This window comes from Musca domestica, unplaced genomic scaffold, assembly GCF_030504385.1.
Source record: "Musca domestica strain aabys unplaced genomic scaffold, Musca_domestica.polishedcontigs.V.1.1 12, whole genome shotgun sequence".
NCBI classification, from domain to species: domain Eukaryota; kingdom Metazoa; phylum Arthropoda; class Insecta; order Diptera; family Muscidae; genus Musca; species Musca domestica.
This window is the reverse complement of record NW_026712155.1, coordinates 17,357,469-17,372,688: the sequence shown is the minus strand read 5'-3', so window position 1 is coordinate 17,372,688 and position 15,220 is coordinate 17,357,469. Positions and strand designations below refer to the sequence as shown.

Sequence of the window (15,220 nt, the reverse complement as noted above, 5' to 3'; positions counted from 1 at the left end):
AAAAAATCTGTTTATAATAAAGCCAAAATCATCAAAATTCCGAATATAGGGAGATACCAACGTTGACCTGCACAGACAATTTTCTGTTATAGGCTGTAGTATCTATTGCGAACTTCAAATACTAAATTTGAAAAAAAAAATCTGATAAATAATGTCGCTAAGATCATCAAACTACCGAATATCTGGAGGTACAGTTATATGGGGGCTATATGAAAACGTGGAAATACATAGTCCATTTTGTGTCTTAGGCTGTACTATTCATTACGAACTCCAAATTCCAAATTTTAAACAATTCTGGAAAATTATGTCGCTAAAATCACCAAAATACCGAATATCGGGAGGAACCGTTATATGGGGGCTATACGAAGGCGTGGACCTGCACAAACAATTTCCTGTCATAGGATGTAGTATCTATTACGAACTTCAAATACCAAATTTGAAATAATTCCGGTGAATAATGTCGCTGAAATCAACAAAATACCGCATATCTGGGGGTACCGTTACATGGGGGCTAAACGAAGGTGTGGACCTGCACAAACAATTTTTTGTCTTAGACTGTAGTATTCATTGCGAACTTCAAATACCAAATTTGAAACGATTCCGGGGAATAATGTCGCTAAAATCATCAAAATACCGAATATCGGGGGTACCGTTAAATGGGGCCATGAAGACATGGACCTACATGGTCCATTTCTTGTGCTAGACTGTAGTATCTACTGCGAACTTCAAATACCAAATTTGAAACGATTCCGGTGAATAATGTCGCTAAAATCATCAAAATACCGAATATCGAGAGGTACCGTTAAATTGGGGATATACCAAAACGTGGAACTACATGGCCCATTTTCAATACCAAAAGTCCTGCAGACATAACATACATTTGAGTAAAATTTTATCTATCTACTTCAGTTAGTTCGGAAGCTAGAGTGATTTCCACAGACGGACAACGGGATAGACGGACAGACGGACGGACATCGCTAAATCGACATAGAATTCTATGATGATCAAAAATATATGTATACTTTGTGGGGTCTAAAATATATATTTCGAGGTGTTACAAACGGAATAACAATCTTAATATACCCTCCATACTATGGTGGAGAGTATTAAAAAGTCGGAAATAGCATCAACTTTTTAAATAAGCTTAGATTTGTTCGAATTGGTCACCTTTGGCACGAATTATGGCCTTCAACCGTCACACACTGCCCGAAATTTGGTCTGCGGTATTTTGGCCCATTCCCACCGGAGCGCTTGCTTGAGGTGATCGACACTTTGGTATTTTTTAGTGCCAACCTTGCTTTCCAAAATACTCCAGACACAATAGTCCAACGGATTGGTATCCAGAGATTTTGTTGGCCATGTGCACTGGAAATGAAGCGAGGAACCTCATATTGTTACCACTCTTGGGTGGCGCGTGCTGAGTGCGATGGTGCTGAGTCATGTTGCAATGGCCAAGGTCTGCTGTCAAAATGTTTGCGTGCTCAAGGCTATAATATACCCTTCAGAATATCTACGCAATAATACTCGGCATTCATTCAGATGCCACGGTCGATTAATAGGACCGGAGAGCGACCTTCCGCTGTTATGGCGGCTCACACCATCACCATGGCCGGCGCATGAGTACTGGTGGTCAACCGAAGGTGCACATTTTCAGCTGACCCCTTTGGCAACTAAACACGATCATTATGTTTGTTTACAAACTGTATTGATCGGAGAACACCAAATGCGGCAGTTCACCACTTTCGGCCAAGAATAGCAACTCTTTAGCTTTTTTGATTATATTTTTTTTCTGTTGCGGTGTAATTTCTTGAACTGTTTGGAATTTCAACGGCTTTTTCCCGAGCTCATTCTTCAAAATTATCCGATTGGAATATTGCGATATGTCCAGTTCACGAGCCATTTTTCGTCCACTGCGACGCAGGTTTCGATCAAGTAGCTTCTTTACTTTTCGAACCATTTCTGCTGATGTTGCTGTTTTCTTCCGTCCACTTCCTTGACGTCGGGCTACGGTACCACGTAATCACGGTAACGAGCGATGGTACGAGACACAAAAGATTTATTCGCATTTAAATGCTGGAATGCTCTAACGATAGCCACTTGTGGTTTTCCAGCCAAATATAAAGAAATCACACTATCACGCCTGAATTCCATTACGAATAACTTTTTTTCTGTAAAATTCTGACCAAAATGCCTTTGTAGGCTTGTAAACAATATAATGAGCTGTTACTGGAATAATTTTAACAGCGGACGGACGAGTGGCTTGAGAATGACAGCAGTCGGAAGTTGTTTGCAGTTCTTTATCTCACCTTGTATATTTCAAACTTGGCATATTCCAAAAATTTTGAATGGAAATAGGTCTCACAAAATATTTCGTCCATTTCTACCCTTTACGAAAAACACTTATACCTCTTGTGACGGAGCAGCTAATTTTTAACAAGAAAATATAAATTTCCGAAATACATACAATAATTAATTGAACAATCTTCATAAGGTGGCTATTATGCCAATTAGTTTCATGTTACATTTCAATGTTTCAACAACATTTTTTGCATACATTTTGCTTACATATTTAACTAAATACATCCAAATTATGCAACAACATATATATCCTCTAATACCTTGGAGTGTCGTCATCACACAGGCATAACATTCGTCTTCAGTCGATATCGATTACAATCTTAACACGTCCCTCAGAGCCAGCAACGTTTATTGAATTTCATTGTATTCCATGAAATTAGAGAGCACACTTATTCATTGAATTTGTATGTGTTTGTGTGCTCGCAATTCCTCGTTAATGAATATACATATGTTTAAGTGTGCTAAACACGTATGTGTATATATTTACATATGCATTTGCGGGTGTACGTTTGTGTGTATGTGAGTGTACATGCGTATGAAGGATTGCCGTGCAACTTTTAATGACTGGTAATTTAAACAATCGACAAAACACTCATACCAGCGCACTCTCATTCAAACACTCACGGATACAATTAAAGCACTGCTGATGGTGTTGACACGCACATGAGATTTAAACAAAGCCCAAAACACACACACATACACACACACACACCGAGAAACATAGACGATTTGCAAAACGTAAAAATGCTGTCAATAGCTATGTCGGAGCATCAGAAAAAAAATATACACACAGATTAGAATGTAAATTACAATAAGAACATCAACAACAAAACAGCGATATCAGATATTTTGTAATTCTACGGCTGCAGTTGTCAGTCAATATTATTATGTTTCGTACAATGGGGTGGGTCGAAAATGAAAATATTTTTCCATAGATTAATCGCGTGCTTATAAAAGGCAAGCCAAATGAATTCGTGCTTTAATTTTTTATGGACAGAGTTTCCTTGTGCGACGATAGTAACCAGAGGATTGTTAAAAAATCCGAAAATTACGAAATCAATTTTTAAAAATTCCAGCTTTTAAACTCTAATTTTTACACCCTACACCACATAGTGGTAAGGGTATCATGTCTTTGTGCATTTGTTTGTAACATGGAAAAGCAAGCGAGGTGGGCCCATACTTACTTTTTAACATCATTCATAGAATCACTTTCTGAGTCGATTTATGCATGTTCATAAATGCAGGTCTCATTTATTATCCGATTGAGACGAAAATTTCCAATAAATATTTGTTTGGTCCAAGGACGAACCCTGCTGAAATAGGTGAAAATCGGTTCAATTTAGATATAGATCCCTTAGATATCTTCAACGGAGATCAGTTTAATAGTGTACCAAAAGGCCAATATCAGTCCAAATGACCCGAGTTTTGGCTCATCCGACCGAAATCAGTCTAGAAGCAAATACATCAAATTTGAAAATCGGTTCAAATATAGCTAAAGCTCTCATATATATGTTTTATCCAATTTTAAATTTTAAGTCCCTCACATGCGTAGTATGCACTACACAAGAATAATATTTTGTACCAGATATAAGACACTGCTCAGAAATACCTCTGTCAAATTTTATTAAGATCGGTTCAGATTTGGATATAGCTCCTATACATATCTTCAGCCGATTTCTGGTTAATTGTGCACCAAATGGCCAATATCAGTCCAAATGACCTGAATTTTGGCACATCCGAAAGATTTCAGTTAAAAGGCAAGTACACTAAATTTTAAGAAAATCGTTTCAGGTACAGCTATAGCTCCCATATATATGTTTCATCCGATGTGAGGTTTTCCCTCACATACGTAATATGCACTGTACAAAAATGAGATTTGGTACCAGATAATTTATGGAGCTAAAAATACCTCTGACAAATTTTTTCAAAATCGGTTCAGATTTGGATATACCTCCCACATATATCTTTATCTGATGTGAGGTTTAATGTGCACTAAATGCCTCATATCAGTTCAAATGAACTGAATTTCGACAATTCCGACTGAATTATACCCTGGAAACAAAAACTCCAAATTTGGTGAAAATAGGTTCAGATATAGCTATAGCTCCCGTATATATATGAGATATCGGATCAGATTGGGATATAGCTTCCATGTATATATATCTTTATCCGATATTAAGTTTATTGTTCAGGATGGCTAATATCAGCTCAAATTGACTGATTTTTCGCAATTCCGACTTAAAATCAAGTGCTCCATCATTTTGGTTAAAACAGGCTCAGAAAAAGCTATAGCTCCCATATACAGGGTGAGATAAAAAACTGCAGCAAAGTCAAACGACATAATTTTTTACATTTTTTTTTTAATTTTATTGAATGAAAGCAAAAAATGTCGGAAATAGCATCACATTTTAGAATGAGTTTAGATTTATTCGAATTGGTCACCTTTGGCACGAATTATGGCCTTCAAACGGCCAATGAAATCGTAACAGGCTGCCCAAATGTTGCTCTGCGGTATTATGGCCCATTCCCGGCGGAGCGCTTTCTTGAGGTGATCGACACTTTGGTATTTTTTAGCGCAAACCTTACTTTCCAAAATACTCCTGATACAGTAGTTCAATGGATTGGTATCCGGAGATTTTGGTGGCCATTGTGCGCTGGAAATGAAGCGAGGAACCTCATTTTGTAACCATTCTTGGGTGGCGCGTGCTAAGTCCTGTTGGAATGTCCAAGGTCTGCGGCCAACATGTTTGCGTGTCCAAGGCTTCCATAAACCCCTCAGAAAATTTTTGCGATAATATTTGGCATTTATTCTGAAGCCGAGATCGATTAATACGAGCGGAGAGCGACCATCGACTTTTATGGCGGTCTACACTATCACCATAGCCGGCCCTTGAGTTCTGGTGGCCAACGGAAGGTGCACATTTTCAGCTGATTTCTTTGGCAAGTAAACACGATAATTTGTTTGTCTATAATCTGCAGGATAACGAACGTTTTCTCATCGGAGAAAACCTATTTCGGCAGTTCACCATCACTACTTTTGGCCAAGCGAAGCAAATCTTTAGCTCTTTTGAGTCTATTTTCTTACAGTTGCGGTATAAGTTCTTGCACTTTTTGGAATTTCAATGGCTTTACCCGGAGCTCATTTTTCAAAATTTGCCGAATCGAATATTTCGATATGTTCAGGGAGCCATTTTCGGCCACTGCGACGCAGGTTTCGATCAAGTAGCTTCTTTACTTTTCGAACCATTTCTGCTGATGTTGCTGTTTTCTTCCGTCCACTTCCTTGAAGTCGGGCTACGCTACCAGTATCACGGTAACAAGCGATGTTACGAGACACAAAAGATTTATTTACATTTTAATGCTGGACTTCTCAACCGACTTTTCACGCTTGAATTCCATCATGAATAATTTTTTCTGGAAAGTTCTCACCATAATGCTTTTATGCGCTTGTAGACAATATAATGAGCTGTCACTGGAATAATTTTAACAGCTGTCGGATGAGTGGCTTAGAAATGGCAGCAGTCTGAAATTGGTTGCAGTTTTTTTCATCTCACCCTGTATATCTTTATCCGATTTCAGGTTTATTGTGCATCAAATGGCTAATATCAGCCCAAATGGATTGAATTGTAACACATCTATCTAGATGTAAGTACATCAAATTTGGAGAAAATCGGTTCAGATATAGCTATAGCTCCAATATATGCTTTATTCGATTTGGACCCTCACATGCGTAATATGCACTCAACAACAATGATTTTTGATACCGGGCATCAGATACTGCTCGAAAATACCTTTGGCAAATTTTATCGAGATCGGTTCAGATTTGTATATAGCTTCGATATACATCTTCATCCGATTTTAGGGTTATTGCTCACCATATATGTAATATCAGCCCAAATTGAATAGACTTTTTCATATTCAATTCAATTTTTCCATTTGGTGAAACTCGGTCCGGTACATCTTTTTCGCCAATTAATATTTTTAAATATATTTTTTTTCGAAGTCATATCATGCACTGCAGCAATGCTATTCGGTATTAGAGGCACAAAAGCCTCCGCCAATTTTTTGTGAAACATTTTTCAGGGCTGGATTTATTTCCCAAATTGTGACTACTTTAAAGTCATACGAATTCAAATATGGTTCACAGTTAGTATGATCTACTTCACATAAATTCCCAATATAAACTATTTTTGTTAAGGGAGCTCTTCTAAATTTGGATAGTCGTGTAGGATATCATATAGTCGGCCTCGCCCGACTTTTGACCTATCATTACTGATTTTCATCTCCTTGTCTTTTGGATTTGAAAATTTTCGATCGGTTTTCCTCACTAATTTTTATGTAATTAAAAAAATAATTGGTATTTACTATCTTTGAAAAATTTCCGACCCACCTGACTGTCCACTCAAAATATCAATAAGCGTGTTGTTTTGAATTGTTGTCTATAATGTATTTACATATGTTGTTAAACAATTTACCAATGTCCTCAATTGGCATCAAGAGAATTGTGTGGCTCTGGCACAGACAGATACATGCACGAACGCACACACACATACATACTCACACAAATACAATTGCACACACACACAAATTTATGTTGATTGCTTTCTGCCAAACTAAAAACCCCGAGATATATGTAACAACACAACCAAACACCTACCATTTGGGAAAGGTAAATTACGCACACATATTCATACACTCACTCTCCCTCTCACTTTCCCTCTCCTTCCCTTTCTCTCTCACCATCCACATATACTTACAAATAAACAATTGTGCCTAACGAGTTACCAACACAAACTCAAAACTATTAAAAGTTCATTTAGAAACATAATTAAATTGTAGTTGTTTATTTAAGGGCCTCAAATGTGCGCAATTTAAATCTCGACTGACATTTAAATTGTTTTAAATTACAATCTTGTATCTGTTAATTGTAATCAGTTGACAGCTAGTGCAGTGCTGTTGCTGTTGTTGTTGATGCTCGAACATTTTGCAAAAGACTTTTTGAAAAATGTTGGCATGTAATTGATTTTTTTTTTTTGTGGAGTTTATTGTTGCTTTGAAATGCCTCTTGGGATTATGTGTGTTTGATGGAGATCTAGTTTTATTTACAGGATATTACTTTTTTTTTTTTTTTTGGTTAAATGGAAGTAAGTTTTAAATAAAATAAATTATTGTGTAATTGATTTACATGTCATTGGGAAATTAGAATATACATAAATAAATAACATGAAAATAATTGAAATGTTTTTAGATCCCCAATGTATATTGTGTGCCTTGGAAGATTTTGTGGTTGTAATTGTTTTAGGATTTTAATTAGAATTTATGGGGGAGATTTGCAATAGAGTATTTTGGAAATTATGCGTGAAAATCATCTAAATGTTAAATAATTGCAATTTTAGGTGCTAATTCCAATTGTCACTGTTGCATAAGGTTCAAAAATAGAAAGAAATAGGATAGCAAACTGGAAAGTTGTAGGTACTGTAAAGAGAAGGAAAATATGGAGAAGATGTAGTTACTCTCTTCTAGGATTTGAAAGTTAAAAATGTTCCAAGCACAATATATTGAATCTGTTCCCCTCTTCTTCTTTGTGAAATAAATGGCCTTGGTCCGATACTCCAAATATTTTTTTATTGGCTTGGTATGGTTGTGATACAGCCGCTTCTTGATGATTTACCTAAACTATCATCCTTTCTCATAATATGGAGATGATATAATATTTGTCACTCGAAAGGCTATTCATCATAAATTACTGAGCCATGACTCAATATCCGTTGATGGCAGAATGGAGCCAACATCATATTTTGAGAAACTTGCCAATTATTCATCACAGGTTCTAACTATATAATTGATTGACCCAGGTTTCCTAAAACGTAAAAACTTGATATTTTGAGTTCTCGTTGGGTTAGCTCTCCTTCTGCTAATATTTATCATATAACGGACATTCCAAGTAGTGCCATACTGATATTCCCACCCAGTTGGTTGCAATTTGATGTTTTGGGATTTCGATTGAATGAATAAAAAATGGAACAACAATATAACTTTCTTATTCCCAAAAAGCGGTTCTACTGACCTTGAGTGTTGTGAAGATCCAACTCGTATTTTCCTCCCAACATGGCTTTAAATAGAAATTTTTGAAGTCTGCCCATATTTAATGTGGAGGTAAAGGTTTTGAAATAGTCTCCTTTTAACTATAGCATTTTGGCCACGGGATAAACTAGGGTACTTTGGGTAAGTAATCATTAGAAGCTAACTAAAATATTCATTATTTTCACAAATTTCGGCAGATGACACAAACTTATACCCAGGATTTTATCACAACTTAATTTTCCAATTCTCAAAAAAAAAAAAAAAAAAAAAAAATGAAGCAACTGAACCAAAATAAGGCGTATTCAAGGCAAATATTTGTTGCATTTTATAATAAACCATTAGGGCTACAATCATGGTAAAATTAAGAAGGTAAAACCATTTCAAATAATAATATCCATCTCTGCATTTTCTGTAGTTTAGCTTTTCAAATTTCACTGGATTCTTAAATATACATTTTGAAATTGTCAAATGAATAATTTTGAAAAAATTGCAAACTTATAGCATGACTTTACCTTCTTGGTTTTACCATGGCAACAATCATGATTTTTAGAATATTTTAAACAGGACTATCAGACTAAAATTTGCTATGATTGCAAATTTTTTAATGAATGTTTTGTTACCGACTGATGTGGCCATATGTATTTTATAGCACATTTTTTTCAGGAGGATTACATTAAATTTGTTTTCAAGGGCCATTATTTGCGAATGTATAAAAGGATATATTCATTGTCAAACATTATCACTTTTTAAAGTCCTATGAAAAAGTATATACATTTTTAATTCAAGGACCTAAGTGGCAGTTAACCTGGATTTTTCAGGACCAAGAGAACATCAAATATTTTTCAAGGACCACTGAAGATTTTAAGAAATATGAGCAGTATACGGGTGGATTTAAAAAAATGAAGGACGAACATGAACTTTTTAAAGAATATTTTTTAACACAAACAAACCATCGCATTAGGATTTTCAACGAAGAATTTTTCAAGGAACAAAACCATTAATCTTGATTAAAATTGTAAGATCTACAGATTTATAATCATAATCCTTTTAAAAAATATATTTTAAAGACCTATCAGTGACTTTTATACCCTCCACCATACAATGGAGGGTATATTAATTTTGTCATTCCGTTTGTAACTCCTCGAAATACTCATATCACACCCAACAAAGTATATACATTCTTGATTAGCGTAAAATTCTAAGACGATTTAGCCATGTCCGTTTGTGTGTCTGTCTGTCTGCCCTTCTGTCTGTCTGTTGTAATCACGCTATCTTTCGAACAAATTGAGATAGAAGGCTAAAATTTTGCATACATGTATATTTTGCCAGTGGACAGGTTAAGTTCGTAAATGGGCCAAGTAGGTCCACGTCTGTCTGTTGTAATCACGCTATCTTTCGAACAAATTGAGTTAGAAGGCTAAAATTTTGCATACATGTATATTTTGCCAGTGGACAGGTTAAGTTCGTAAATGGGCCATGTAGGTCCACGTCTTCGTATAGCCCCCATATAACGGTACCTCCCGATATTCGGTATTTTGATGATTTTAGCGACATTATTTACCGTGATTGTTTCAAATTTCGCATGTGAAGTTCGTAATGGATACTTCAGCTCACGCCAGAAAATTGTCTGTACAGGTCCACGGTCTTCGTATAGCCCCGATATAACGATACCCCCTATATTCGGTATTTTGATGATTTTAGCTACATTATAAATAGATTTTTCTTCAAGTTTCGCATTTAAATATTGTAATAACTAATGACAAAAGTTGCCTATGCAGGTCCACGTCGTCGTTTAGGCATTCGGTATTTTTAAGATTTTAACAGAATTTTTAACGGATTTTTTTTTTTTTTTTTTTGGAAATTGCCAGATTTGTTCCAAATGGTGGAGGGTATTAAAAGTTCGGCCCGGCGAACTTACAGCTTTTTTACTTGTTTTTCAATACTATTTTTCAATTTTTTTTTTTTTTTAATTAATTCAAATATTTATTGTCCATAAATACTGGTATTTTTAAGCTACACATAGTGGTAAGGGTACTATGTATTTGTGCATTTTTTTTTTTTTTTTTTTTTTGGAACATGCAGGAAGAAGCTATGTAGACACATAGTTAATTTTGAAGATCTTCCTGCAATCACTTTCTGTATGCCAGTCCGTCCGTCTGTCCATGTATTTATGTGAACAAACGGCAGGTCGAGTTTATTATCTGATTGAAATGAAATTTTGCAAACAATATTTGTTTGGCCCAAGAACGAACCATTTTGAGATATAGCTCCCATATACATCTTTAACCGATTTCGCATTAATTGTACACCAAATAGCCAATATCAGTCTAAAATTACCAGAATTTTGGCACATCTGACCGAATTATATGTAGAAGAAAGTACATTTCAGGTCTTTTGTGCTCTAAATGGCTAATATCGACCATTTAAGTATTTTCGACGGTATTCAGCCTTCAAATTTTGACCGAATTTTGACACTCCCGACCGAATTCGGCCTAAAAGCAAGCGCTTCAGGTTTTAGTGAAAATCGATTCAGATATAGCTATAGCTCCCATATGCACGTTTCATCCGATTGGGTGTTAAAGTCCCTCACATACGTACTATTCTCTCCACAACAATGATATCTGATACCGGGTATAAGATACTGCTCGAAAATACCTCTGCCAAATTGTATCCAGATTTTTATATACCTTCTATATACATCTTTATTATACCCTCCACCATGGGTAGGAGGGTATATTAACTTTGTCATTCCGTTTGTAACACCTCTAAATATTCGTCGTAGACCCCATAAAGTATATATATTCATAATCAGCATAAAATTCTAAGACGATTTAGCGATGTCCGTCTGTCTGTCTGTCCGTCTGTCTGTCTGTCTGTCTGTCCGTCTGTCTGTCTGTCTGTCCGTCTGTCTGTTGAAATCACGATACAGCTCACATTATTTGACGTAGACCTTTGAAATTTGGCACAAGTGTGTGTATTGTCCCTAGGATGGTTGGTATTGAAAATGAGATATATAGGTCCACGTTTTGGTATAGCCCCCATATAACGGTACATACCGATATTCGGTATTTTGATGATTTATGCCACATTTTTTCACGGATTTGTCTGAAAATTGGTATTTGTAGGTCATGACGGGTCCCTGAGCGTGTGGCAAAACATTGCATGTATAGGTCCACGTTTTGGTATAGCCCCCATATAACGGTACCTACCGATATTCGGTATTTTGATGATTTATGCCACATTTTTTCACGGATTTGTCTGAAAATTGGTATTTGTAGGTCACAACGGGTCCCTGAGCGTGTAGCAAAACATTGCATGTATAGGTCCACGTTCTGGTATAGTCCCCATATAACGGTACCTCCCGATATTCGGTATTTTGATGATTTATGCCACATTCTTTCACTGATTTGTGTAAAAGTTGGTATTTGTGGGTCATAATGGGTCCTAGCTCGTGTGGCGAGACATTGTAATTATAGGTGCACGTGTTGGTGTAGCCCCTATATAACGGTACCTCCCGATATTCGGCATTTTAATGTTTTTTGGCACATTTTTTCTAATGTTCTTTTACCCTAGGGTGGAGGGTATTAAAAGTTTGGCCCGGCCGAACTTAATGTTTTTTTACTTGTTTTTTACTGTTATTGATCACCATATATGTAATACCAGCCCCAATTGAATAGATTTTTTTTTTCATTTTCAACCGATATTAAACTCAGACCGGTATTCTTATCGAAGTCATATCATACACTATACAGCAATGTTATTTGGTTCAGAGATGGTATGACCTACTTCACATAAATTCCCAATATACTCTACTAAATACGTATAGTGGTGTAGGTTATCATGTAGACGGTCCCACCCGACTTTTAACCTTTCCTTATAAGTTTTCTATTAAAAAATGAACAAATTAATGAAAATACTTAGCGAAATTACAAGAATAAATATCTTCTGGAAATTAATATTTTTGCAATTTTGTATATTTTTAGGATATTGAATGATATCTTAATCACTAAAATATTTATGATTGAAAAATATTTATAATATAGAAAATAATTAGGAAAGATAAAATTTGTCTACTCACCCATATTTAAATAAAATACAGCTGTCACAATGTACTGACACAAATGCATTTGTTGCAAATGCATTTTGATGAATGTTTGCGCAAATCTTATTAAATTTCTACGACGACGAAGATGTTGAGAATGATGAGATTTTTGCAAATTGATAGTAGCATTGATGTGACACAGATGCACTCATACACATACACTTAGAGCGACAGTGGCTGGAGTTTGATGACACATTTCACTTTCGATTAAAAGTTATTAGCGGTGTTTCTGTGTCTGTTTTGTGTGTGTGTGTGTGTGTTTGTTTTCAACTATGCTATGCTGATGTATGTGGGACAGTAGAAAAATAGTATCGAAGCTGGCTAGCATAGATGTAAACGTGATGATATTTTGTAATGGGGAAGGATTCCCTTTTCACAATTTGCCCTTTCGTCCTTTGCTTCCAACTCACACCTCCCTTTTGTCTAGGGCTTTGTCTCTGAGTTATGTCCTTTTTTTGGTTTGTAATGGCGTTTATGGGATATGCTTTTAACGAATTGCTTTAGAATCTATCTATGCTGTTGACTTGATGTTGTTGTTGCTGTTTTTGTTATTGCTGCTGCCCCTATTAACCTGACGCCGTTTCGTCGTAGTTGCTTTGTAAAAAGTTTGCCATAAAAACTGTTTGTTGTCTTAGTTTTGCTTTTAGTTTGTTGCCGTATTTTTTTTTTTTTCTGTTGTATTTTTGTTGTCTGTGTGAAACACTTTTAGGAAATGGCAAAAAATATATATATTTTTATGGTTATATTTTTTTATGTATTATTTTGCGTTTCGTTTGTTATTCCTTTGGTTTGTTATGAAGTCGTTATAATTTTTTTTTTGTTTTGTGGGTGGGGTTTCCCCGCTTTCGCTTTGTTTTGTTTTTTTGAGTGAATTTTTATTTTAATGTTTCTCGATTTGTTTTGAGTTCAGTTGAGTTTTTATGATTTCACAGTGGGAACTGTGGCGTTGATGATGATGTTGCTGTTGTTAATAATTGTAAGAGTTTCATGGCTTTGATGAATCCTTGGATGGGTCTCTGTGTGTGCGTGTGCCTGTGTGGGAGTTGTCTGAATGCTGTAGATAAACGGACGGACTCAAATTTGAAGAGTTTTATTTTTTTATAACTGTTTTAGTGTTTATTGGAAAATATTTGTAATTTGCACCATAATTTTTATTGTTTTTGTTTTTCTTCTTCTTTTTTTATTTCAACGATTTGTTCCGCTTGAGCTCACTTGGTGAGCGAAATTAGGACACCACTGCCGAGCTGTGGTTTATTGTTTTAAAAAATTTCACAAATTTTTATGGCTTCCGTTTATCATTAAGTAAAAGGATTGGAAGGAGTTTTCCTCTCTTTCCTTTTTCTCTCCAGAGCGGGCTGGCAATCACGTCATTTTGTTATTCATGGAAAATTTTATTAATGGCAATTTATGGCGGGGCCAAAGGGTTTTATAACTGCTTTGTTTAAAATGCCAACTGGTATTTTGGATTTTTTTTTTTGGTTTTTTAACACTTTTTGCTCCTTTGGACTTATGAGGCCTCAACACTTCATATTTTTTTTATTTTTTTATTTTTTTGTTTTAAAATTTCACCCCCCTTTCGAAGGAGTCATAAAATTGTTTCCGTTTTTATGATTATGACAAGCAATGTCTTTGGTTTCCTTGGCTTAAGAAAAAATACAAAGAAAATGAAAACAATACAACTTTGCTCTCCCAAGGCTTATTTAACCAAAAACTGCAACCAAATATTCAATGCACAATTGCTTATTTCTTATCAAAGAGCTTGGTATTCGAATTCAGAAATTTTTTTGGATTCTTGGTTAGGTTTTTTCTTTCTTGTTTCTTGTCTTCCGTATTGCACCACATCCGTTTTAATATCACTATTTACGTGTTTTTCTCCTCTTTTATTTATTGTGTTTACATTTTTCCATAGTCGATGGCAATGTATCTCCTCTCTGTCTTTGTCTCTCTCTCAAAGGACTTGAAAATTTATTGTTATGGTTCATTTGTTTATTGTGTATGTTTTTTGTTGTTGTTCTTGTTGTATTCCATAAAATTGTTTTCCTTGCTCAGTGGAACCATTGTTGTCTCACACTGTGGCTGTGGCTGGCCAATTCATTCATTCGTTCGTTTCTTTGTACATACCATGTACCCATTGGCTGGCTGACTGTGTCCTTCCGAAATCTGTAAAAAGACAAGCAAAGTCGTAACACCGTATGAGCATTGTGGCAAAACAAAACAAAAAAACAAAGCAAAGGTACAATGATTTTTATTGTTTAACAAGAATATATCGATTTTGTATTCTAAGATTTATTGTTACAGCTTCACAATTGGTATAATATTTTCGTTTTTTCGGCTCTGTTTTGTTTTTGGTTCAATAGCTAATTGGAGAATTGTGGAAAATATAGATGGGTAATTTGGGAAAAGTTTTCTGTGAACGCCACTCCTAATCATTTTAGATTTGTCTGGACACAAACATTAAATGGGATGCCTTTTTTTATTCTCTGAGGGGTATTATAAGTTTGATTGGGCCAAAAATTATGTAACACCTCAAAATGGTCCAAACATAGGAAAAAATATATGGATCTTCCTATCTGGCCGATTGGAGTTGATCTAGCTATGTATATCCGTCTGTCCGTCTATCCATGTTAACTTGTAATCCCTCTAAGGGTCACAATTATGACACATTCGATCACGAAA

The 15,220-nt window shown here is 35.5% G+C and overlaps 1 protein-coding gene across 1 annotated transcript in view; it reads right to left on the bottom strand.

Annotated features, from left to right (window-relative positions):
• LOC101894428 (hemicentin-2) overlaps nucleotides 1-14,694 on the bottom strand; it is a 211,386-nt gene extending 196,692 nt beyond the window's left edge. The window contains exon 1 of the mRNA XM_059118334.1: nucleotides 12,521-14,694. Within this exon, the coding sequence (XP_058974317.1) occupies nucleotides 12,521-12,584 (64 nt within the window). The 5' untranslated portion in view covers nucleotides 12,585-14,694. The remainder of the gene's footprint in view (nucleotides 1-12,520) is intronic.
• Nucleotides 14,695-15,220: the final 526 nt, after the last annotated feature.